This window comes from Petaurus breviceps, unplaced genomic scaffold, assembly GCF_028583685.1.
Source record: "Petaurus breviceps papuanus isolate PSGF00001 unplaced genomic scaffold, PetGlider_PUasm1.0 90895, whole genome shotgun sequence".
NCBI lineage: Eukaryota > Metazoa > Chordata > Mammalia > Diprotodontia > Petauridae > Petaurus > Petaurus breviceps.
Window position 1 is genome coordinate 25,827,932 of NW_027187372.1, and position 27,221 is coordinate 25,855,152.

At 44.7% G+C, this 27,221-nt stretch overlaps 1 protein-coding gene across 1 annotated transcript; it reads left to right on the forward strand.

Moving 5' to 3' along the window:
* Window positions 1-27,032, forward strand: LOC138151244 (maestro heat-like repeat-containing protein family member 7). Its single transcript, XM_069074759.1, has 13 exons — window positions 1-103; window positions 7,979-8,079; window positions 9,087-9,236; window positions 11,484-11,635; window positions 14,472-14,613; window positions 15,085-15,260; window positions 17,548-17,685; window positions 17,771-17,885; window positions 21,431-21,571; window positions 22,173-22,349; window positions 25,043-25,201; window positions 26,494-26,595; window positions 26,928-27,032. Exons 1-13 carry the CDS (start codon window positions 1-3, stop codon window positions 27,030-27,032), a joined length of 1,761 nt encoding a protein of 586 aa, XP_068930860.1.
* Window positions 27,033-27,221: the final 189 nt, after the last annotated feature.

Below are 27,221 nucleotides of genomic sequence, written 5' to 3' on the forward strand. Positions count from 1 at the left end.
ATGGGCGTCTTGGGCCTCTTCTGTATGGACAGTCACTATGAAGTCAGCGCACGGGCCTCAGCAGCACTCCATTACTGCTTCAAATTCTTTGTGAACCAGAGGCGTGAGTGTTGAAGAAAAAACGTGTTAATATTATAATCTGTGTTTTAGGAACAATTCTGCCTGAAACAATTTTTATTGATTTAATATTATTTAAACTCCAAGGACTAATGTTTTAGAGAGAGATAAATGTTTAATATGACACAATCTTACCCCTCTTCCATGCCCTCAGATGTCTCTCTTCTCAAGATAACTTAAGGTAACCATTTATAGGAATTTTGAACAAGGGAAATGCCATAAAATTATAAAATACAGTTTTGAGTTAACATCCCACTTTATCTAATGGAAAATAGTCATTTAATCTTTTGGGAACACCCCTAAAAAACCATCCTCCTAACAACCACTTATTCCTTTCTGACCACTGCCCTCAAAGGCTCATCCTTTGCTGGTCACAGATAACCTGAAGCAATCAAAAGGACAGTCTTTGATCAATACCTTAATCCCTTCAGGAAAAGAGGAAAGACAGACTGCCCTTAGATGGGTTAGTGGGTCAGTACCCTCATTCTTTCATTGGAAGGGAAAATGCAAAAACTGGACATGTGATATTTCTCCTTCTAAATTTAATTACTACCCTTAATCCATTTTCTGGGGCCTTTCATTCTTAACCTGTACACACTTTCCTAAAGGGATAAGTCTTAGACTGGATAAAACATTATTCCTTAATATTTTCAGTTGAACTGAAAAGGAAGTTTTAAGAATATGCTTCCATAGTGTCACATACCAGGGTGACTACTTAACTGTGGTCATAGGCAACATACAAACCCAAATCCCTAAGTCATATTCCCAAAGAGTACTTTATAGACTAAAAGCAGAGTAAACTGAAAGGTATTTGAGACATTACTGACCTCATCCCCCACATTTTACAGATCAATTTAAATGACTTGTCCAAAATCAAATGGCTAGCTAGTTGGTGGTAGAACCAGGACTAGAATTCAGTTTGCTTGACTCATAGACTAAAGTATTTTGACATCGTTGTTATTATTATATTAATATTCTGTATCTTGTGCCCCCCCCCCCCAATCTGGGATCCTTAGTTAGCTATTCCAGGTTCTGCTTTTGAGTCAGAATTTTTTCCAGACCTACTCTCCTAAGCCCTCACTGAAGGTACATTTAATTCCTAACAAAGTTATTTTAACTAAATAGAAATGGAAATTACATAACCACAGACCATTTTCATCTTTCCGCAAACCTTAAATTCACTCTCTATCAAATATAGAGACACTCAGTGGGAAGAGAGGAGCCTTATTATCCACACATGGGAAGCACATGGACATTTATACATGGGCATACACATGCAGAGAACATATGTTACCAGAAAATGTAAAGAAAGACAAATCATGACTCTTCTACTGCCAAGCTGCCAGTGTCTTCTCCTGATGTTTCTTCTCTTTTTTTTTTTTGTTGAACATGCTGCCTACAAGGCATCGCTCCTCATTCTAACTGGTAGTCAGCCCTGGCTATTTTGTAAAGGTCACCTATATACTGACTGGTAAACCATATGCTTATTGTAGCTGCTGTGGTTCTAACTCTTTTAGCCAACTCCACTATCCATTGAGAAATGGTGTAGTTAACTCCTTTCCTGTTGATTAAGAGGCAACGTAGCTCTTTCAGACTTCTCCATCAATTGGCTCTTTCTGAGCCTCAGTTATAGTCCTCAGCTTAGGTGCTATCTTTAGACTTACTTGAAATTCAGATCTCCATTTAGAGCAGAGGAGTCTTAAAATGGGATGAATTTCAGGGTGTCTGTGAACTTGAATGAAAGAAAAGACATCTTTATTTTTGTTACAGGGCAGCTAGGTGGCACAGTGGGTAGAGTGCCAAGCTTGAAGTCAGGGAGACTCATCTTCCCATGTTCAAATCTGGTCTCAGATATTGCCTAGCTCTGTGACCCTGGGCAAGTCACCTAACCCTGTTTGCCTCAGTTTCTTCATCTGAGAAATGAGCTGGAGAAGGAAATGGCAAATCACTGCAAAGAAAATCTTAAATGTGGTCATGAAGAGTCGGACATGACTGAAAATAACTGAACTTCAACTGAAATTTATAATTTCCTTCTGTTATCAATGTAGGCAAAAAATATTCTGAGATGGGATGCATGGGCTTCACCAAAAAGGTCCATGACACAAAAAATGGTTAAGAAACCTTGACCTAGGGGTCCTGTAATTGCAAAACTTTTCTTCTTCAGAACCTTACAGGTATCCTCAATTAGTGTTCTTATTCAGTCGTTATAATGTTTCTTTAGCTTTTTGTCAGTCTTCTTATCTCATAATTATGAAGTTTTCTGCAGGTTTTTCTTTCGGCCTTCTCAGCAAAACTTCTCAGTCATTGGTCATAAAATACACTTATTTTTAGCTAGACTGAACCAAAAGGTACAGAGGCCTCAGCTGAGATCAGGTCTGACCTTTTAGTACTTCTTAGAATCCTTTCTGTTAAGTGAATCTTCTTCTGAACTCTTGGACTGCCTGGTCTTCTACTATCTCACCTGAGACTCTCAGTTTAACTTTCATCTAACTTACAATCAGAAACCAATTTTATTTTTATAAGTCTTGTTCAACCTTCTGGTTGGAGGTTAATCTACTCAGAGCTCTATGTCCTCAAACAGAAAAGTGATTGAGAGGCACTATGTAAATTGTTTAAAACTCACTCTCAAAGTCTGTTTTATGAAAATAGCAATTACTGTACTTGTTAAAAAGTGAAAAATTCCAAGGGACTTTTAGGCCGTTGACCTCTGTGTCACTCCTCCCAGTATTACATCAGAGTGCTCTGTCTCTCTCTCATTTCTCCATGTCCTCTTCTCTACTCCCTTCCCTTCCCCTCTTTTCCTCTCCCCTCCCCTCCTCTTTTCTTTCCCTCCCCTCTTCTTCTGTATTTTCTTATTTGTCTTTCTTTTTCCTCTCCCTTCTTTATAGCTATTACAGCATAATAATTTCATAACTCATTTCTATTGCATTTTAAGGCTGACAAAATATTTTGATTATACCAGTCCTATGAGGTAGGCAGTGCAAGTGTTGTCTCCACTTAACAAATGAGAAACTGAGTTTCAGAATGGTTCAGTGACTCCCCTGGGGTAACACAGCTAGCAGGCTTCAGAGTCAGGATTCAAAAGTTGTATGTTTTGCAGCCTTGAAATTGCATTTAATGGACAAGTGTCCAGGAAGTCTCTCTTTTACTCATTTCTGCTGAGAGTCCTTAAACTACCACTTAAAGTAAAGTGGAGCAAGAGGCCACCTCACCACTTCTGAGAAGATGGCTTACCCTACTACCTTTTTTTGGCCCTTGCATAAAAGGTCTATGGAAGAACCTTTTCACTTCCTCAATTTAATAAATGTTTACTACTGTGTACATTATAGGAAAACAGAAGAAAATGTAGGAAGCTTGAAGCCTATGGTGAAACAGGAAGTGGAGATATTTTGAGTTGGTCTTTCAAATGGGAGTAGAAATTAAACAGAAGAGAGACATGGTAAAAATGAATCTGTGCTAGGGTTGGCATTGTGCTGGCACTGGAAATAGAGAGGAGATGTGGGAGAAATGATAGAGGTGTGAGAGCAAGGGAATCAGTGACTGACTGGATGTGAGAGATGAAAGGAAAGAGGTGACATCGTGTCTTTGAATCTAGAAGGGAGGCTGGATGAATAACGTGCTGCAGACAGAAACAGGGAATCCTGAAAGAGAAAGTTTAAGGAAAAAGCTCAAGTCAGTGTTAGACATCCACAGTTTGGGGGTGATGGTAGGGATACCCAGGTAAAGATGTCGTATAAGCAGTTGGAGATGGGTTCTGAAAGTCAGAAGATATGTGAGGCAGCTAGGTGGTACCCTGGGTGGAGAGCTGCACCTGAAGTGTGGAAAGTTAAACCAGAGTTCAAGTCCATGCTTGGGAACTTAGTATCGGTGTGACTTTGGGTAAGCCACTTAATCACAATCTGCCTCAGTTTCCTCATCTGTAAAATGGGAATAATAATAGCACCCACCTCCCAGGGCTGTCAAGAAGATAAAAGGAGATGATATTTATAAAGTGCTTTGTAAACTTTAAAGCACTGTATAAATGCTGGATATTTATTATTATGTGAGTCTGAAGGTCAAGACTGGGATAGATATAATAGTAATATTTATATGGTAATTTAAAGTTTAGGAAGCACTTTACAAATATCTCTTTTATTCTTGTGACAATCTTGGGAGGCAAGTACTATTATTATAATACCCATTTTATAGATGAGGAAACTGAGGCAAACAAATTAAGTATCTTGCCCAGGATCCAGGGGTGTGCGGGAGCCAGTTCAGCCTCATTTTACAGATAAGGAAACAGAAGATTGGGAAGAAGACTAGGATACAGAGAAAGAGACAGAGGCAGAGATGAGGAGGGAGTTCATTCCAGACATCAGAGACAGCCTGTGAAAAGGCATGGAGAAAGGAGGTGGGGAGTCCTGGGGGAGGGCCAGAAAGAAGGCCAGTTTGGCTGGACCATGGACTATGAGAGGGTAATGGATGTATGATAAGGCTGGGAAGGGAGTCAGGAGTCTGGAGCCAGGCTGTGAAGTAATAGGGGCTCATCATCTTTCAGTCAGTCCTGAAACTAAGCCAGTTAATTTCTGAGCAGGATGCTGCTGTCACACACTGTACCCCAAGTTTCATAGAGGCCTAGGGATAAGAGGAGAACAGTTAGTAGCTGCTGTCACTGTCAACAGTATCAAATTTCAGTACTAATCACCCCCACCCCCACTATTCCATCCTCTCCACCCACCACAAAAGTCCTAAGATCTGGGGGAAATATATCTTAATAGAATGACTTAGGATGATTCCTGTCCTTTGAAAAATTCCAAAACAAACAAGTATTTCTTTGAAAACTGAAATGTAAAAATAGTTACGAGGTGCACTATTTATGTGAGGCTGGATGTTATAGCAGAAAGAACACCAGTCGTGGGGTCAGAAGACTCAAAAATTCACAGCCAGGCTCTGACTCCTGCTTCTTGTGTGAGTATAGTCAAGTAGTCTGTTACAGTTTCCTTATCTGTAAAATGAATGAATGAATGAAATAGTAAAGGAATGAATGGGGAAAAAAAATCCCATTCATTAACTTGCCATGTGCCAGCAACTGTGTAAAACCACTGATGTTGGTTTTAATGTAAAAGGTAAGAGCATCCCTGCCCTCAAACAGATAGCGTGCTGGTCAAGGTGGAGTGTTTTAGTCCCTAGGATGATGAGTGGAGTCATAGTACAATGGATGGATGCACCTTTCCTGGAATGATGGTATCCATTTCCTGTTCTCAGAGAAACAGGTGAAAGCTGGGGGCACTCTAGGCTTGTATATTTTATTACTCTTGTATCAGGATCATGACTAGAAGGCAGGGTGGTAGGCCTGGGGCCAGGTAAATATAGTGAACTCTTTCCAATTGTGGTCTCAGAACCCCATGATTTGGAGATGGGGGACCAGGTTGGATGCAGTGTGGGGCAAGATCATGGAAGGAATATGATTGGAAAGAAGAGGATATTTGCACTACCTCACGGAAGTGTAGAAATGAGAGCTATTAGTATGATGTCTCATTAATTGTGCCATCTGGTATGGGGGGCTACCCTCTGAGGGCTTCCTGACCTGCCAATTAACTCAAGGAAGGCAACCCCCCATTTGCTTTCTACCCTTTCCTTTGAGAACTGTAATCAAATCAGCATAACTGTTGCCTCTGGAAAGGGCATGCCAGTAAATTTCTTTCTTTTTCTTTTTTTTTTTTTTGGGGGGGTTAACAATCTTGCTTTAATCAAACATATGTCATTTACCTAGTTCAGGGGAAAAAGGTCAGCACCCTGAACTTAAGAGAATACAAACAAGTTACATAAAGACAGAGAAACAGATCAGAAGACAGACTTCCAACTGTCTGACCATTATATCCAGAGAGGGAAGCACCAACATCTGGGTTTTCAAAGCTGGGGGGCTCAACGGCTGCCCAGAGTTTTGTCTGGTCAAATCACATAACTTCTCAAAGTGAGCCCCCCAGTAAATTTCACTATTGTTCCATTCACCATCTCTGTAACTTCCCAGACCAAAACTTGGTTTCCTGGCATTCCCTCTCATATTGGCTGCCCCATTTAAATGTTAGCTTCTTGAGATCAGAGCCTGTCTTGCAGTTGTATTTGTATTCTCCGCACTTTGGGGCACATAGTAAGCACTGAGTGTTTCTTCATTTTGGGGGCATGGAAACTCTTTCTAGATCATTCCTTTCTCTTCACACTGTGCAGAAGGAATCACTCTCTGATCACCATTGATCCACTGGGCATGCTGGAGGAGAAAACAAAGGGGAGGACAACCCTTCCCACACATTCCCATTCCTCTCACCCCTTCTCCTCTAGACAGTAAGGCTCCTCATGATTACCTGAAGGAAGAAGACAAGTCCTGGGTCCAGTTTAAATTGTGTTTTGGGAGAAGTTTATCTAAAATTATTAATAATAAAAACAACAGATTTCACTACCATAGCCCAAAACCCCAAGCCAGAATTGACAGTCCTAGTCGTTTTAGGCAGGAGGGTCAGATCTTTGTCTTTTTCTCTGCACCAATGCCAGCCATTCACCACCCCTGCACCTGTTCCATTGCTAGGCTTCCATTCACAAATTAAAGCATGATATGCATATCAGTTATGGTTGGTCATGATTTTATATCAAGGGTACAATAGCTTTTAAGTTACTACAAAACCCAGAAATTACCAACAGCTCAAAGAAATGGATAAATCATGAAGGAAATACCAGCTGGTTGCAGACAGAGGGGGAGAGGATAGTAACACTTCCCCCAGTATCACATCCGAGTGCTTGGGCTCTCTCTGTCCCTTTGCCGATCTCAGATCTAGTCTGTTCTACCCATATCATGGCAAGTGGGTTTAAAGAGGCAGAGGAGCAAGTAGGGAGAGCCCTCAGTCAATCAATAAAGGCCTTGGTAAGCATTGTACAAAGTTCTGGGAATACAAAAAGAGACAAAAGACAAAAGCTGTGCCCTCAGGGAGTTTACCATCTAGAGCTTACAGCATCTTTACCCCAGTCTCAGACTCCATGAAAAGTGCTTGCTGGAGAATCTCTCTCTCCCCAACCCTAAGCCACAGTGCACCAGCTTGGTGTCTCTCTATCTTCCTCTCCAGCTCTGCCACACCAGCATCTTACCTCAGCAGCCTCCCACAGGAGTCCCGTTGTTTATTCTTGGAATCACAATCCAAGAAGTTCCATTCCAAAGGAACCAAAGGAAATTTGACCCCTATTTTCTCCCTGTCCCAAAGGCACTTGGGTTGCACATTCATTTATTCATGGTCCATACTTCCTCAGTGTTAGATGAGTAGCAGCTTCTAATAAACTGACCCCTGGCAACATTGATCAATTTATAGAATAGATCATTGATTTAGAGCTGGAAGCTGTGGTATGTTAGAGCTGGCTCAAACCAGTTCTCCAGCCAATTGTTAAATTTTCAGTGTGAGCATTTATACCTTGGATAGCAAGCTACAAAGCAGGGCTTGGTTTATTTTTTTAATTGATTATTTGGACTTAAGAAAATAATGGAGAAAATTAAATAATGCAGATTAAACTTGAAAGTATATCACATATACACACACACAGACACATATGTATATTGCCTTCCCTGCCTCACTATCATTTTACAGATGAAGAAATTAAGGCCAAGAGAGGTAAGAAGACAGAGATATGCCACATTGTTTCTTATAGTCTTTTCCTAGTGGCCTGGTTTCATGGGAATTTGCCTGCTCTGTTGGGCAGAAGATGTCCAACCTTGATGTTGGTCTCTGAGGATGGGAAAGAAGTGGGAATAGGGAAGGAGGTGGGAAGGGAGACCTGCTTTTTTTCTCTCCCTTCAATGGAGAAAGGCTGTGATCCTTAATTGTGGCTTTGTGGATCCTAGAATTGGTTCTGAAGAGTGAAGAAGAAAGGCGCAAACTCCTAAAAAACTTGCAGAAGAATTTCCAAGCAGATTGGGCCACTAGCCTGCAGTATATCGTTATGGTAACCCAGGGGATGCTGTTCAGTGGGGGTTGGGGGAGAGATTAGAATGGGTTGTGAGGAATATCTTGATCTTAGGTCCCATCCCTAAAACCTAAAGCCTCATGATCAGCTGGGAGCCTCACTCCTGAAGTTGTTCCTGGGTTGGGGTTTTAACCATGAAATGAATTCTTTAACTGGAGATATAATTAACTCTTCCAATAGATATCATTCTGTTTTATTTCAGTTGTAGCTTATCTTTCATCTCATTCATGCCTGCTTTAAATAATTTTTTTCTTTAAACTCCTAATATGCATATTCAAAACACTATGCTAGATTCTGTCAGGATTACAGAGAGAGACAGGACTTGATTTTTCACTTCAAGGACCATCTAATATTTTAGCAGCAGCATGGGGATAGGAAACAACAGAGTTCTTTTTCATTGCTTTGATTTGACTTCTCATCACCTCTTCTGACTCACTGCTTGCATGGTGGCCTGCAGGACTATGGGAGCTAAGAGATCAAGAGAAGTAACTGCACCTTCTAACCCAACCCTTTAGAGACTAATATTTTCCTCAGGCTGGTGCCCTGCTGAGTCTAAATAGAGGTAATACTGCCCGTCATTTTGTATGGGAAGATGGCCAGAGATAACGGAGAAAGAGGCACAAAGGAGGGAACCAAGCAACTCTCCCCCTTCTTTTTTGGCTCTTTAATTTGTATTGAAATGGTGACAGTTCTCCCAAACATCAGGTGCTTGTGTTCAAATGGTCCCTAATCTGAAGATGCATAATAAAGCTGAAATAGAAATCCCTTTTGAATCATTTTCTATTTTGGATAATCTGTCCCTTTAACCTAGAGAATAGTCTATTATACTTTGAATTTGGGCCTTGCATTTGTTTCTGCATAAATCTTTGTCTTCCCAAAACAAGTTACATAAGGATAAGTCAGTTGTTTCCATCTGCGTCCTTGGAAGGAGTGTGGTGAGGAAGGGGCCTTATTGGAGGGAACACCTGATGTTCTTTATCCTTTAGTTCTTCAAGACATTTCTGAACCCCGAGGAGAGGACAACTATTTTTACCTTGTGTGTGAAGGCCATGACCGCTGGCAGCAGGTATAACACTTGGGCACCTGTTGAGATGCTGGAGACAATAATAGATGAGCCTCTTCCTGAACTCAGCAAGGTAGGGAAATCAAGAGACTTTTTGGTTTAGGGTTTCCCTAAGGCAGTTTGACCCTAGGATCAATGAACTTGCTGTTCTGTGACTGTGAGCAAGTCATTTCTCAGGGCAGAAGGGGAAGGGTCTGTTTCTCCTTCATAAAACCGAGGCCTTGGACTAATTGACCCCTGCAGTCTCTTCCAGCTCCAGCATGATACTTTGAGGGCATCGGTGCCAGCTTTGGGGGAAGGGGGTGGTGGGGAGTTTCCAGCTCTCTTTCAGATCTCCTTCCCAAAGCTTTTTTGCCCTAAAGTTTACCACTTCATCTGCAGCCCCCATCAGTCAGGCTTCTGAGATGCCAAACATGAAAAAACAATGAATTATTCTTGATAGCCAAGGTCACTTAACAGGTTCCCAAATAACCCTCAACCAATAAGGAGTTAGTAAGGCTCTATTTCATATGGGCCACTGAGCGAGGCACTGGGAATCAAGGCACAAAGAATGAAAATCCCTATTTGTGAGGGTTTAGGTTCTAATGCCTGGCAAGCAGCCAAACAGCTTTTATGAAGCACTTACTCTATATCAGGCGGTTTGCTAAGCACTCGGGATACCAGTGTAAGCAGAAAGATGCTCCTACCCCCCCCCCCCCCCCCCCCCCCCCCCCCCGCAAGGAGCTTACCTTCTAATGTACAGCAAGCACCTAACGGGAGCTGCAGAGTCAGGCAGGGTGAGACAGCGCTCTTGAAGAGACATAGTGACCAAGTCCTGAGAGCCTGAAGTGTAACTGGAGAAGGGATAACAGGCACATGAAGAAACACCCTCAGCCTGAATGGGAAGGAACAATAGAAAGTGACCTCCTAGAGACATGCTTAACCCCAGAGTCTGAGGCAGGACTCTCTGTCCCTAAACCATCCTCTAGAGGCAGTTAGGTAGCCTGCAGTCAGGAGGATCTGGCTTCACATCCAACCTCAGACACTTTAGAGCTGACCTCGGGCAAGTCACTTAACCCCAATTGCCCTGCTTTCCCCCTCCAAAAAAAAAAAAATAATGTTATCTATGTTTTATTGTATCTTTATTTATTTTATTAACTATTTCCCAATTTTAATCTGGCTGGGGTGCACTGGGGAGTGTTGCTGGCTGCTTGTTTGACACCTCAGAGGACTGCATCAGCCTCCCACCTCCTCTGCCTGACTCAAGTCTCTGCCCCAGTCTGCCCTACACTCTGCTGCCCTTTGGACTTCCCAACTCCGGGGGCTTCCTTCTGCCTCTGGGATAAAACGTCCTTTACACTCTGGCCTTAGCCTCTCCAGTTGTGCTGGAGCTCTCCCATCCCTGACCTGCTCTCCCCTCCTTACCTACCTCACAAGGCCCTTCTCTTCCTTTAAGCTGCAGCTTAGGTACCATCTTTTGCATGAGTCTATATTTGTTCACTTCTTACTTGAACTGTATATATGATATGTACTTGTCTTCCCCATTAGAATGTAAACTTATTTCGAGTAGGAATTGTTTTATTCTTTGTATCCTCAGCACAAAAGAGGAGATTATTAAATACTTGATTGGGTATAGGGTAAGCATCTTTCACATCTACAGCCTTGTGATGCCCTGAGGTCTCTCTGTTCCCCTACAGCAGGAGTTTTTAACCTGGGGTCTATGAATTTGTTTTAAAAAAAAACTAATTTGATATCTACTGTTGTTATTCAGTCAATTTTGGTCGTGCCCGACTTCTCATGATTCCATTTGGGGTTTTCTTGGCAAAGATACTGAAATGGTTTGCCATTTCCCTCTCTAGCTTGTTTTACAGATGAGAAAACTGAGGCAAACAGGGTTGAGTGACTTGCCCAGGGGTTACACGGCCAGTAAATGTCTGAGGCCAGATTTGAACTCAGGAAGAGGAGTCTTCCTGACTCCAGGCCCGGTACTCTATGCACTACGCCACCTAGCTACCCCATTTGATAGATATATTTCAATATCATTAATTGATTTCCTGTGTAATCCTATTTATTTTATTTTGTGCATTTATCAACATTGTTCTGAGAAGGGGTTCACAGGCTTCACAGCCCTGTCAAAGGGCTCTGAAACACACAGAAAAGGTTATGACCTCTGGGTCTTTCAAGCTGCTTTTCCAGGCTCTATTTATAGTGTTTGCTTCAGATGCAAAAATTCTTTATGCCTTTGAAGCCTGTTACTATTGACTTTCGTTAATCTGATCCTGCTTCCTTGCTGAGGAGCTGGGGGGCTCCCCGGAGGAACACTGACCCCACCTCCATTCAGGTGCCAGAACTGATAGAGACTATTCACAACAATCTGAACCACATAAAAGATCCCAGTGCCATCCAAGTCATTGAGAAGACTCTTCAAGAACTGGTCCAGAAGTACCCAGATGAGGTCATGCTGATGCTGATCACCATCCAAGATAATGTACAGTAAGTCAGTGCCACTGCTAAGTAAGTCAGCTCCACACTCAGCCCCCTTCCCCCTTAGACCTCTATTGCCTCTTCTCTCGGTCCTGGTTAGAACCTTATCCTCTCTGCCCACCTCTGGTCTCCCATCTCCAGCTGCCCATGAGGCGCCTAGACCCGTAGACATGATGTAGATATTTTAAACTCAGCAGGTCCAAAACTGAGCGCATTCTCTTTCTTCCCAAACCCCACTCCTTTCCAGACTTCCACCATCCTCCCAGTGCCCTAGGCTCACAACCAGAGTGTCACCCTCAACTCCTCAATCTCTCTTACTTCCCATTTCCAATCTGTTGCTGAGGTCCATCTCCAACACACCGGCTTCTCTTCTCTGGCCGTGCCACCACCCTGGGACAGGCCCTCATCTCCCCAAGCCTGGCCTGCTGCAATGACTTGTTGGTGGTTCTATTTGCCTCAAATCTCTCCCTGCTCTAGTCCCCCTCCTTTCTGCCACTAAAGCTTCGGTAAAGGGAAGGTGGTACCATGTAAAGCCCCCCTCCCCATCCCCTCCAAATCCTATTTGGTGTTTAAAGCCCTTTGTGATCTAGCTCTCCTCCCCCTACACCTTTCTAATTCATTTATCCCCTCCCCACCATTCCCAGGCATCTTCTCTGATTCTTCCCCCATTCCTGGAATGCTCTCTTTCCTCTCTGCCTCTTGGCTTTCCTGGCTTCCTTCAGATTCCAGCTGAAATCCCACATCTACTAGAAGACCCTCCCAAGCCTTGTAATTCTAGGGCCTTCCCTCTGTTGAATATCTGTCTCTTTATTTTTGTTATTTATAAATTTATCTATTGTGTATCTATATAGTTTGTTGGTACATAGTTTGCTATAGCAGTACTGTGAGCTGCTTGAGGGCCAGGACTGTCTTTTCTCTTTCTTTGTGTCCCCAGTGCTTAGCATAGTAGGTGCTCAATAAATGTTTATTATTAACTAACTAGTCTCTTCCAGGCTTTCTCCCAGTCTAGGTGGGATTCTGGATCTCAACATGCTTGCTTTCTGGGTCAGCTCCCCAAAATTCTGGGGCAGGGGGCAGAGGGCATGGAGGGCATGATTATCTATGGGATGCAGGGCTTTTTGAGGGATAGGTCCCTAAAAATGCTGCCCTGAACAGTCCTACGTCCTCAGCAGCCTTGAGGACTGCCTATTCACTTTTCTGAAGGTGCCTGGGAGGGCTGATCAGGTTAGAGATGAGCAGTGATTACAGGGACAGCTCAGCCCTGCTCCAAGCTTTGGTATGGGTCAGTAAGTAAGATGAATTCTCTCTGTGGCATCTTCTTCACACTCAGGCTACTTCTCCTTTCCTCCTTCAAGGACCAAAAGTCATGTTAGACTCCAAAGCTTGGGAATCTGAGCAGGTCATTTCCCTGACTCTCTGTTCCCTGTGTGTGGCTAAAGGCAGATTTTGCTTAATTTGTTCTTTTAAAAAATGACAGCAATTAGTTTTCAATTAACAAGTATTTATTTTCTCTTCCTGCCACCCTGCCCCCTTTAATGAAGTAATTCTTTGAACAAATATGCAAAGTGGAGTAAGAGCAGATCCTGGCCTTGGCCGTGTCCAAAAGTGTATATTTCATTCTCTATCTTGAGTTCATCACTTCTTTGTTATCATAAGTCCTCTGGAATTATGGTTGGTCATTGCATTGGTCAGAGGTCTTAAGTCTTTCAAATTTTTTTGTCTTTACCCAGTTCTGCTTACTTTATTCTGTATAAGTTAATACAGATCTTCCCAGGTTTCTCTGAAAGCATCCTCTTCATCCCTTATAGCACAATAGTATTGTATGAATGAATATATCATGGTTTGTCCAGCTATTCTCCAATTGATGGGCATCCCTTTAGTTTCTGGTACTTTGCCACTACAAAAAAGCTGCTATAAATATTTTGTATCCGTGGGCCCTTTTTTTCTTTCTTTGATCTCTTTGGGGGTATAGGATGAATAGTGATTTCACTGGGTCAAAGGGTATGTATGCTTTGGTGACTTTTGAGGTATAGTCTTGCTTTCCAGAATGGCTGGACCAATGGTATATTAATGCTCACATTTTTCTCCAGCGTTTGTCTCCAACGTTTGTCATTTTCTCTTTTAGTCATTTTTCCCAGCCTGATGGACATGAGGTAAAACCTTAGCATTGTTTAATCTTCTTTCCTCTAGTTATTAATGATTTGGAGCATTTTTTTATATGGTTGTTGATAGTTTGGATTTCTTTCTTTGAAAACTGCTGTTTATATGCTTTGTCCTTAATATGATCATTTATTAGCCAATGAAGGATGGTGTAACACCCTGGGAATGAAGTGAGAGAAAGGGAGGGGGAATGAAGAGAAGGGATGAAGGAAGGAGAGAAGAAGGAAGAAAGGGGGATGGGAAAAGAGAAGGGGCAAAAAGGAATGAAAGTAGAATGTAACTTTCTTGCAGGCAGGGACTGTTTTGTTTTTAAATTTTGTATCCCTAGCACCTGAGAGGGCAGCATGGCATAGTGGATAGAAGACTGGCTCCTGAATTAGAAAGACCTTGGTTTCTCCCCCACCCTATACTGGCTGTAAGACTTTGTGAAGTCATTAGTACTTAGGATATTGTCTTGTGCCTACATGGTAGGCCCTTAATAGATATTGTTACATTGAACTGAAGAAGAGAAGGGATGGTGAGACAAAAGGTGAAAGAAGGGAATGAAATGAAAGGGGACAAAATGGAAGTGGGACTCCCAAGGGGGAGAGAGAGCTGGGCAAAACCTTTTTCTCCTGATGCTTTGTGGAATCTGCAAAGGAATGGGCTGAGGTGGCCTAACCTCCTGGTCTTTCCAACCCCACAGAGATGGAAGGCTGTGGAAGATCCTGGCAGCCTCCTCCAGAAGCTATGAGATGATCCTGAGTCATTTACTGAAGAGGCTGAAGTCTTTATCTTTTCAGGATCCCAAGGAGCCCATGCAGTCTTTGGAGATCAACCCTGTGCTGGTACAGGAATTGCTGATGGAAAGCCAGTAGGATTGGGCTAAGGGGCTTGGAAGCAGAACTCCTGAACTCCTCCCCTTTTGGCTGTCCTTGCTTTGTCTACTCTCCCTGGGGGCAAAAAGACTTGGAGGACTCTGGGAGGGAGGAAATGACACAGGTTGGGCCTCATTAATGTTCCAGTGGTGATTGTACTGGGCTGGCAGTCAGGAGACCCATTGTATAAACCATAGGAAGACACTGAAAATGATCCCTGCCACTGCCTAGCCCACAGGGATAAGGGGGGATGGCCTTCAGATGGTAACTGTGAAAGTGCTTTGAAGGGCAGAAAAAGTTAGGGAAGACCTTCAGTACCTCAGATAAACACGGTCTTGACAGTATGTTACAGTGACTTTTTAAGGGATAGAACTCTGCAGGGAATTTGAGGTGAGGAGGCCAAATAAAGGTGATAATGTTGGTTTCTCTCTGCTCCCTCAGGCCAGCAGGGCTCTCCATGAAGTGCTTTTGCAATCCAGTTCTAAGTTAGAGGTGGAGACTCTCTACCCTTGGCTGTACATGGCCCTCCTGTCCCTGATCTCCTTCCTTGTGTTTGAAGGGGGCAGCCAGACCTTCTACAAGCAGCCAGGGATGCCTGACTGGATGAACCCTGTGAGGTACTCTCTGTAGAATCATAAGACTTCAGAGTTAGAGGGGACTTTGGAAGGCACCAAATGCAGCTGTCCCTTAACAGGAATCCGCTCTGCAGTATTCCTGAGAAGTGGCCATCTGCTCTCTATTGAAAGACTTGGAGTGAAGGAAGGGGAAGGCTTTTTTTTTTTTTTTAAAGCAGTCGGGGTTAAGTAACTTGCTCAAGGTTACATGGCCAGGTGTTTCTGGGTGGGTGCTAAGTGTCTGAGCCTGGGATTCGATCTCCAGGTCATCCCGACCCTGGAGCTGGTGCTCTTACTCGCTGTGCTACCTGGCCACCCCAAGGGGAAGGCTTTTTAAGGCTGCGGGTTCCACTTCAGGACTAACCCCAGTTATTAGCAAGTTCTTCCTCATGTATTTATAGGTATTGGTTCTGCCCTTTGGGGCCAAACAGAATAAGTGTAATCCCTTTTCCACATGACGACCCTTCAAATACTTGAAAATAACTATCACAGCCCCCTTAAATTTTCTTTTTTACAAGCTGAGCATCCCCGGTTCCTTGCTCAGATTCTTATCAGTGTGTTTACATTGAGCCCATTGTCTTTTGGACCTACTTTAGTTTTTCCATATCCCTCCTAAGTGGTGTCCAGAACTGAGCTTTCAGCTGTTTTCTGACCAGGGCAGCAGAGTATAGCAGGCCTCTTGTCTCCCTTGTTCTGGACCTTGGATTTCTAGTGCAAGATGACATTATTGACTCATAGTATGCTTTTATTTTATTCTGTGAAACCCCTAGGCCTTTTTCACATGAAGTGTTGTCTAGACAAGCCTCTCCCATCCTGTTTATATGGGATTAATTTTCCTAACCCCAAGTGTAAGGCCTTGCACTAGTCTGAATTGAACTTTTTTTTACAACACTGCCCAAGCATTTAATAAATGCCAGTTCATCAAGTGCTTATTAGATTCAGTGAATCATTGTAACCTGTGTTTATATTTTTATAATATCTTATTCTATCATCCAATGTGCTGTCCATCCCTGCTTTGTATCATTTCCTTTTTTTTTCTTTTTGGTGGGGGGAAAGCAGGACAGTTGGGGTTAAGTAACTTGCCACTTGCCCAAGGTCACACAGCTAGTAAGTGTTAAGTGTCTAAGGCTGAATTTGAACTCAGGTCCTCCTGACTCCAGGTCCATTGCTTTATTCACTGTTCCACCTAGCTGTCCCTTGTGTCATTTACAAATTTGGTAAGCATGTCATCTCTGTCTTCATTCATGTTATTAATAATGATATGGAGTAAAACAGAGCTGAGGACAGATTCTCTGGCACACTCTGGTGGAGACTTCTCTCTGGATTGACCTTAACTCAGTAGTCATTTACACTTTGAGTTTCATCATTCAGTTGATTACAAATTGACCTAATTTTACTCTCATCTAGCTCCCCTCTCACCATTTTGTTCACAAGCAGGGAATGTGAGCCCCTTGCCCTACACCAGTGATATCAGGCGCACATATGGACTTTAGAAAATTACAAATTACCATTATCTGTGTTGTAGTATAGTTTTATTTATTTAGCAAAGCATTTCCTAATTATGTTTTATTCTGATTCTGACTGCACTTTGGAGTTTTACCTGCAGCTTGTCATCAGCAGGAATCTGATCCCTCTGCATGTACCAACCAGCTGTAGAGATGGGATCTGTACCAGGAAGCAGCATGATGCAAAACCACACTGACGTGGTAGTCAGGAGACCAGAGTTCTAGCCCAGCTTTGCCAGTTTTTTACCGTGTGACCTAGGTCGAGTCACATAACTTCTCTGGGCCTCAGTTTCCTCATCTATAAAATGATTACTTGGGAAAATGACAATGTGTTCTATAAACTACAAAGTACCATATAAATACATAGGCTTTCACTAGCACCTAATACAGTATCTGTAGGCACTTAGACCTGCAGCCCTTCCTAGTGCCAATATTCTGTTTCTAAGAGACATAGAAGATTACTCTATCTGGATATAATAATAATAACTAGCATTTATATAATGTTTTTAGATCTCCAAAGCACTTTACATGTATTAACTCATTTATGAGTATATAGTACGGATGACTGAGCAAGGAAGAAACTTCGGAGTCTCAGTTTCCTCTTCTATGAAATAGCTATAACTCTTGGTTTGTCTGTTTTACTGGGATGTTTTGGGCAAAAGTTAAATGAATGAATTTTGAAATTCACTTTGAAAACCGTAAAACACTTTACCGATGTAAGGGGATGATTATTCTTGCTAAAGAGCCATTGATAGGTGACCTCCCTGCCTTGGCCATTTTCACAGCTGTACCATTGAGTCCCTGAAGACCTTGATCTCTTCAGCTGGGTATGAGTACCAGGTGTCCTTCATGCAGAATCACAGGACCTGGGAGCTGCTGGCTGAGCGCAAGGAATACCTGGAGGGAATCTCCATGATAGCCAAGTAAGCATTCTCTCTGGGTCCACATCTTGGGCTGCCCTCCTATGTGACTCAGACCCTGCATCCTGCTCTCTGCTTCCCGACACAGGTCGATGACCATGAGGAGCTGCTGGCACATTCGCCCCATTGTTAGCCTCATCTTCAGCATCCTCCGTGGGAAGGAAGTGGGGAGCTTTGTCACTGCGTTGGCCGTCTTCGCTGAGGTCTGTGAGGCTCACTCAGGGATTGTTCTGAAGGGGCCTGAGACAGGAGGGAGGGTGGCCTGGGCTCGTGGGGAAGGTGGAAGCTGCTGTAGCTGCAGACCTCACCAGTGAGGAAGCCCCCTGACACCCAGGCTTATCCTAAGTCCAAGAATGATGATGGTGATGAGAATGATGGCTATTTTTTTATACAGTGCGTTCATGTTTGTAAAGCATTTTGCATATGTTATCACAATTGGGAAGTGGGTATTATCTTTTACAAATGAGTAAACTGAGGCTGAGAGAGGCTGAGTGACAGCAGAGTAAGAGCTTGAAGAAATCTCCGAGGCCTAGTACAACCCCCTTATCTCATAGGTAAGGCAGCTGATGCCCAGAGAGGGGCTGACTCAGACTGGGTCCTCTGCTTCCAAACCCAGCCCTCTTTTCACTGCACCACACCGCTTCATTCAGCTTGCTGAGCACTTGTACTATGGTGGCTGAGGCACAGTCCCTGCCCTCCCCTAAGGGGCAGGTAGGACTGAGACACAAATAGCTACCCCTGAAGGCACCTGTCCAATAAGGACAGGAAACATGTGAGAAGGCTGATGATGACAAGAAGGCTCCCTTCTAACTGGAGAGATTGGAGGCAGCTTCATGAATGACATGACTTTTGAGTTGGGCTGGTCTTATGGGAGTTAATTCCTGCTGATTTGGACCAGGGACTACCATGGGCTGCTCAGTGTTCAGCAGTTAGCATGATTTGGAGACATGAATAAGAGATGACCAGGCCTAGTTCAAGGAAGAATGATGAACTCCATTTATTGATTCTTAGGACAAGGTTTTTCTAGAGCAATGAGACAAAGGAAGGGGACTCAAGTATTCTTATCATTATCTTAGTCTGTCATATCCTGGAAGTAGCATGGCAGTAAGGCCTTTGTTCTTCAGGTGCCATAAAGTCTTAGGAAAAGTCAGTTAACTCCCTTCATAGGCAGTCCCATTACAAAGGATGCTCTGGAGAGCTGGCTTCAAGGCCAGAAACCAAAGCCGCATCATCAAGGACATCTGCATAGGAACTGACCACCTAAGAATTCAAATATTTTGGTTTTGAACAACTAAAGTCTTGGGGCAGAGCCTATTGGTGTCAGAACTCAAACAACATCCTTATAAGTGTAACCCATATCAAAAGAACTCAGGAGCTAAAGTCGCATCTCAAAGAGGTCTTTGGTATTAATAGTCCACTATTATCAAGGTAATTATCTGAGTCCTGGATCAGGCCCCTTTGGCTCCCAACTAAGCACCCCCAGATCTTCTCTGATTGATTAGGGAATGGTCTTACTCAGAGGCCATCAAAACAAACAGAATCTTAGGACTCAGAGGAAATGAAGCAGCGAGTCCAACAAAAGTCAGGTAGCAGGCGGAGCTGCCCCAACCTTCCCTTATGGTTGAGTTTTAGTGAGTGTTAAGACTGGTAGCAGAGGTGGTGATCACAAGCTGTCTTAGAGATATTTTTCTTCTTTTGACTTAGTCAGATGGGAAAGAGATAAAGTTGGAGGTAGCTGGAGACATGGTACAGTAATAATAGCTAGTATTATTATTGTGGACAGAGTGCAGTGGACAGAACTCTGGGCCTGGAGTCAGGAAGATCTGAGTTCAAATCCTAACTCAGACAACGATGGCTGTGTGACTTTGGGTAAGGCACTTCACCCTGTTTGCCTCAGTTTCCTCCTCTGTAAAATGAGGAGAAGAAAATGGCAAACCACTCCAGTATCTTTGCCAAGAAAACCCCAAGTGGGGTCACAGAGAGTTGGATACAACCAAAACAACTGAACAACAGCGATAAATGTATCTGGAGATGGATAAACAGGGGAAAGGCCAGTGGTATTTGCAGACTCTGCACTCGGAGCTCAACGAGGGACTTTTGTCCAGAGTTCGTGCCAGTGTCTGTCACGTGGACCGGTGTGTCCGTGCTGGTTGTGATGTCTCACAGATCCGTGTTGGTATCTTCTCGGCAGCGTCTCCATGTCTCCAGTTGTACATTCTCCACTCAGCGTTTCTGGGTCCGTGTTGTTGTGCATGATGTAAGCCTCCCTGGTGGAGGTGTGACAGTGCTGGGGTCTGGGCCCTCTCCTCATGCACAAGCCCAGGAGGCCAGCCACAGGGGCTCAGACTCATTGCTTTGTTCTTCCCCTTCAAGAACAGAGCACAGGTTGAAATAGCTTGGCATGATTGATTGTGGAGTCCGTGGGCCTCGGTTAGCCAGTTGGTCAAGCATTCATTAAGCACCTACTATGTGCTAGGCCCTGGGCTAAGGGCTGGGAATACAAGGAAAGGCAAGAGAGTCAGGTTCTCACTGTCTGTGTGACCTTGCATGAGTCATCCTCCTCACAGAGCCTCAAATCCCTCGTCTGTAAAGTGAGGTAAATCCTATTATAGCGTCGGGCTTTCTTACTTCCCGAGGCTGTCGTGAATGATCATTTCCATCAGCTGTGAAGCAGGATATGTGGGTGTTAGTGCGAGTTGTCAGCATGTCCTAGGAGGTGCTCTAAGAGTTCTCAGCTGGGCTGTGTCACCTGTAGGCACCGCGAGCGGGGGATTTATGGGGCCCCTTCTTTGAGTGGCTTCAAAACTAGTCGCTAGGGACGTACCACTGGAGGTTTTGATTGTTGAATCAAGAGGGATATGTATCATAATAAAATCAGTGAATTCACGTATCAGACATGAAGAATAGCCCACAGAACAGACAGACAGACAGACATGCTCCACCTCTTTCTAACCTCACAGGGCGACTGCTCTGGAGGTCCCTGCAAAATGAGAGGGGAGGGCTAGAGCAGCAGCCCCCCCCCCCAATGATGTGTGATGTCAAAGCTATTTCCATAGTAATACTAAGATGCTGTCATTCCCAGAATGGCAAATGTAGATATACTAAATAGATTTGCCCATTGGCGGGGATCTTCCTACAGGTGTTTTGATAATTGGTGGGGACCAGTACAGCACGTGGACTCACAGACCTCACTCTGGCCATACAATAGGCCAGCCTTCTCAATCCCTTTTCCTGGATGCCATCCCTTACACCACTTCTTCATTGCTAGGTATCACAGGGAATATGCTACAGCCTACTTATGTTTACCACACCTCTCTCCTTTGCCCTTTGGGTCACTTGAAGCTGGGATTCTTTGGAGATTGTGGTGTTCTAAGACTGGCATTTATATGACATTATTAGGGGAATAGTGTGGTATTAAAAAGACGGACACAAGCATGCATCCTATGTTTTTCTTGACTTACTCAGTTAGACTCTAAACTTCTCAATAGGGCAGGAACAATGTCTTGATTTTTTTTTTATATATCCTACACGGTATCTAGTACAGACTTGGTTGGGCACATAATAGTTACTTGACAAATGTTAATGACATTCATTCATTCAAATGGTTGAATGAATGAATGATTTGGCAGTCACATGTGGTCAGTCTCTGGAATCCTTTGGAGTATTGCTAGCATGTACTGCTGAATCCCTGAAAGCCACAAAGACTCTCACTCGTCTCTCAGGTTCCTTGTGTCTTTGTTTTTGGCAGCTTCTCCGGGATGCAGAGGTGGCGATCATGACAGATGAAACCATCACTGAACTCCTCATCAGTCAGATCCAGAAAGATGAACCAGTGACCCAGCAGCTGGTGCTAAAGGCAGCGGGGAACTTTGGGATCCATAAGGACACGGTAAAGCTTTGGAGGGTGGAGTGGATGAGGAGGGGAGGAGTCAAGGTAGTGGAATGTGAGCACTGTGCCAGAAAAAAAAAGTACTCTCAGCAGACACTGCCAGCTAGGAAGGATCGGGCAGAGGTGGGGACCTGGGACCTTGACCTGTGTGTGACCAATCCCAGGGTGCCAGTCAAAGGCATCTGTTTAAGGGCTTTGTTTCCTGCTCTACAGGGAAAGGCACCCAGAGTGATTTCCCTAACAGCTAGGACCCTAGGCACATGCCCAGTGTCCTTAGAGAATTGTAGGCAAGTGGGGATGGAAAATCCATGATACCATAGTCAGATAAATGCTGCTGGAAGCTGATGGAATCCTCTGGAGTTGAGGCAGATAGGGAGCTGCCAGCTCTTTCTGGTCCCTGACTTCTAGGAGGGGTCAGAATGCCACAGGGGCCCACCCCAGCACCTCGTGCTAGGTCATCTCAGGCTCAGAATGAGGCTCTGAGAGGTAGGACTAGCTTGGGGACATCACCAGCCCGAGGCTGGGAGCTCCCGGCTGACCAGGGGTCAGGGCTTGCCTTCCCCTGGCTTCCAAGTTTCTAACCCTCCACGGGTCTGTGCAGACCAAGTTCCTACGAATGCTGCAGCCTTATATCCTGAATTGCTGCTACTCTATGAACTCCAACGTCGTGGCAGAAGCGTTCTTAGCTCTGCGGTGCATCATCTACAACCTGTCCTGGACCGACTCTGTCATACTGCTCATTGAAATCTCCTGCACCTTGCGGCCCTTCTTTGATGATGTGAGATTTTGGGGTGGCTAGGACATGGGAGAGGGTGCAGAGAGACAGCAGGGGGGTGCCCCTTCTGCGTCCAGCTGCCATCTTTGCTAGAAATCCCAGAGAAATGAAGTCAGCCTCTGTCCAACTTGTAAAGGCGTTTATTAAGCACCTACTAGACGTACAGCATTATTCTGGGTTCTGGGAATGCAAGGGCACCAAAAAATGATCCCTGCCCTAAAGTCAGCTCTCTGCTGGGAGGAGGGAGATACTGCGGGCACACAGGTGAGGTGGCACTGGAACAGAGCATGGGTATAGACTCAGGAAGACTTGATGTCAGACTTGCCTCAGACTTGGCCACGTTGCTTAGCATATTGAAGCTTCACCTTGGTTTCCTCATCTGTAAAATGGGAATAACACTAATGCTTATGTTACAAGGTTGTTGTGAGGGTCAAAGGCGATAATATGTAAAAGGACTACAGAGGGGTGGCTAGGTGGTGAAGTGAACAGAGCACTGGCCCTGGAGTTAGGAGGACCTGAGTTCAAATCCAGCCTCAGGCACTTAACACTAGCTGTGTGACCTTTGACAGTCACTTAACTCCAATTGCCCTGCCTTCCTCCCTCCAAAAAAAGCAAAAAACAAAAAGGCTACAGAAAGAGCTGTATGTTATTATTATCAATCATAACAATAAATGTATACCTGAGGCATATCATAGCCGCTAGAAAACCTGCCTTCGATTCCTGACTCTTTCCAAGACTCTGAATTGCAGAGCACTTGCTGAAGTGGTAGAGGGAGTTTTCTAACCTGGAGTTCCCCATCTGGGTGCAATCCCAGGTCCAGACCTCTGCCTTCCCCCACACTGCACATGGAGCACAAGAGGATTAGAGGAGAGAGAATGCTTCAGCAACTGAGAGAAGCAGGGGAGGCTTTACGGAGGAGGGGACATAGGGCTGAGCCTTGAAAGAGGATGAGGATTCAGAGAGGAAGAGGAGGAGGATGCCTTGTGAGAAATGACAGGGAGGGGAGTTGGAACTCTGGGTCGTTCTGAACAGAATTGGGGGAAAGGACGTAGGCAGAGAAGTAGACTAGCCAGAGTGATGGGGCCATGAGAAAAAGCCAGCCCCAGCTTGTAAGAATGTCTGAGGAGAGAGGCGGAGGCCCAGGGAAGGGCTTTCTGTGGGCCTGCAGAAGGGGCTAGCTTTGTGTGGGAGGGGGCAGTCACAGAATGGTAGAGACAGAGGACCTTTGGATCTATCTAGCCTTAGGAACCCAGATTTTGAGCTAGAATAATAAAAACAATAGCTAGCATTCATATGGGGCTTTTAAGGTTTGCATAGTACTTTATAAAACATCTCCTTCTATCCTCACAGTAATCCTGGAAGATAGGGGCTATTATTGTGGCCAATTCCAACTTCTAGCCCAGGGGTTCTTAACCCCCAGGCCCCTAGATAGATTTCAGGATGGGGGAAAAATGGCATCTTTGCTTTCACTAATCTCTGACTGAAATCTAGCATTTACTGCCATTATTTGGGAGCATGATTTTGAGAAGGGCCCTGTGGGCTTCCCTGGATTTCCAAAGGGTATCTATGTCTGTGACATGCAAAAGGTTATAAATCTCTGCCCTAGTCAAAAGTTATACAGGTTGGGCCTGTAAATCACAGAATAAGTGGTTTGTTTTCTTTCCCACTGAAGGTCCCACAGTAGGGTGGAGCTGGGGCAAGAAACAGGGCTCTTGAGTCATGGTCTAGCCTTCTTTTCTGAGTACCCCTTGCCACTCCAACAGGGCTGGCTGGGAAGGACAGAGAAGATAGGGATGGGGCATAAGGAGAGAAGAGAGTGGTGAAAAAACAGCCCTCAGTCTGAGCAGGACAAGGGAGCCTGATGCCCGGTTTTTTTTGGCTCAGGTACTTCTTGGCTAGAGGAGGTCAAGGCAGTCCTGGGATTGGAAGAAGTAGCACAGGCAGGGCCAGGGTGAAGCTTCCGGTTCATGAAGATGATGAATCTGCTGTGAGCTGTGTCAGTGAGAGGAAAGCAATCTCATCTGGGAAAAGAGCCCTGACTGCAGTCAGAGGACCAGAGTTCAAATCCTGCCTCTGGCACTTAGATGTACCATGTTTCCCCGATAATAAGACACTGTCTTATTAATTTTTTTTTGGACAGAAAAACACCAGAGGGCTTATTTTCAGGGGAGGGCTTATTTTAATGAACATTGACAGCAATTTTAATAAACAGGTAAATGTGAACCAAAAAATGTACCTTTATTCAATAATGAATTCAATAAAGAACAGGATGACGCACTCACTGCTGCAGCTCTGATTGGATGCAGCTCGGAGCACAGCGTGAGTTTCACCCGGGGGGGGGGGGCCGGTGCATACAGAGGGTATTGTAATGTAGCGTGTAGCGCAGGGGATCACCTTCACTAGAGTAGCAATCTCAATAGGGCTTATTTTCGGGGGAGGGCTTATTTTAGGGGAATCTTACACAGTAAGGGGAGGGCTTATTTTCGGGATAGGTCTTATTATCGGGGAAACACGGTATGACCTTGGGCAAGTTGCTTAATTTCCTTAGGCCTTGTTTTCTTCCCCTGTAAAAGGAGGGTTTGCCAGGGGGCCTGTGAGGCACTCCTTCTGGCTCTAGATCTGTGACTCTAGGAGTGTCAGCTGAGGGGGATACTTCTGCCTATACTCATTTGTGTGTCCCCTCCCACTCTCTCTAGGAGTCAGAGGAGCTGCGCTATAATTCCATTGACATGTTTGGTGCCCTCTTGGCCAAGGTGAAACGGAGGTTTCTGATGGTTGCCTTCAGGTACCAGGTCCACTGCAGCCTGGTTCCTCTGATGTTCCACCTGCAGGACGAGAACACCGGTGTGGCCCATGTGAGACCCAAGGCCCTAGGTCCTGGACCTTCCTCTCCTGTCCCTACTACCTCTGCACACTCTGGAGCTGACGGTAGAGAGAGATGGCAGGTCATGCTACATCGCTACATGGTGTATCTCTTTCCCCAGAGATCTTCCACGTAACTTCCAGGGTTCCCCTGCTTTTAAGCAGGGGACTGGATAAAATGGCCTCTTGAATTCTGAAATGGCGTCCAGGTCTGTGACTGTATGAATCATATCCAGCTATGGGTCAGAAGTTATTACCTAGAGAAAGGAACTACAGGCTGATCCCAACCCTATGCTTTGGACACTAGCTTGTTTCTTTTTCTCTACCTGGGCTTCCCCAGGACTGTTTTCTGTCTATTCCAATACTGAATGGGGAGTGAGGGATGGAAGGAGGTGGGTAGAAACAGACATAGAAGAGATGAGGGTGGGGTGGCTAGGTGGCGTAGTGAATAGAGCACCAGCCCTGGAGTCAGGAGAACCTGAGTTCAAATCTGGCCTCAGACACTTAACCAGTGTGACCTTGGGCAAGTCACTTAACCCCAATTGCCCTGCCTTCCCCCCTCCAAAAAGCAAAAAAAAAAAAAAAAAAGAGAGAGAGAGAGAGAGATGAGAGGGCATGGAATTATCCCAGGCTAAAGAATAGGAAACTCCAGTCCTGGATCCCAAACCCCTGAGCAAATTCTGCTATCTTTTGCTCATTTGTGGCAGACAACACAGTGACTTCCCTATGTGATGATACAGGCTTTGACTCTGGGACCCACAACAGGTGGGAGGGGGAGAGGAGGCCCCTGAACGTGTGGTGAAATTGCAATCCTTGACTTGGAAACGAAGGATGTCCAATGGCTGAGCTATAGGATATTTCTAAGTAGCTTAGCTAGAGCAGAGGGAGAACTGATGCTCAGAAGAGGTGCCCACATGGGACCTTGTGCCAGTGTATGGGTTTCATCATGACTTTCTCTGATGTTAGACCAAATTTTGTGGTGTTAACACAAGTTCATGGTGACCAGGACAGCCTCCCCTCCCCTCCCCCCCCCATCCCTTTCCTATAACTTTTAGGAAAAGAAGGGACAAGCCAAGTGGCCCAAGATTCATACTTTCTCCCTGAATGTTCCTTCATCCACTCCATGCCTTTCCCTTTTCTACCATATTGTTTTCTCCTTTTACTAGTTCTTCTTTCTGGCTGATGAGGCCAATCTTTTTAACCTCTCTGTTCCCCATCCCCATTACATGGCCTCTCTGCCCTATTTCTTCAGGAAGCCTCCCTCTCCCTCTTCTTGTCCTTGCAGGCCAGCAGGGATGGCCTGTGCCACTCTGCCAAAATTCTGGTCATCCCACGGTTCAAGGCGGTGTGCATTGATAAAGACATGTTCTGTATTGGGAGGATCCTGGTAAGTCAACAGAGGCCACATCTTTTGACTTTTCTGCCAAGGATGGCAGGGTGGGGTGGCGATCCCCCAGGGGACCAGGTGCATCTCTGTCATGGTAGGGATGGGGAAGCCTGGTCAGGTGTGCTAGGGTAGAGGGCACTGAACTGGGAGTCAGAAAGAACTGGGGGTGAATCTCCCCTCACATGCCACTTATGTCAGTCCTAGTTTCTTCATTTATAAAGTGAAGGGGTTGAATTCAGTGACCTCCAAGATCACTTCCTGTTCTGAATCTATCTCCTATGGTCCTTAGGGTGATTTCCTTCTCTTATCTTGTGACTATTGTCATGTGGCAGTTAGTCTTCAGGGCATGGTGCCAAGAAGATAATGGAGACTCAGCCCAGGCCCTGCAGGGCCTGAGGATCTCCAGCAGGGGGCACATTGATGTATGTGGACACTGAATAATAATGCCTGACATTTTATAACTCCACATGGTTTCTAAGCCACTTGACATAGATCACCTCATGTTTTATCCTCATGACACTACCCAGGAGGTAGATGCTCTTATTAGCTCCATTTTACAGATGAAGAAACTGAGGCTGAGAGAGGTTTAGTGACTTGTCTAGGGTCACATGGCTAATAAGTATCTG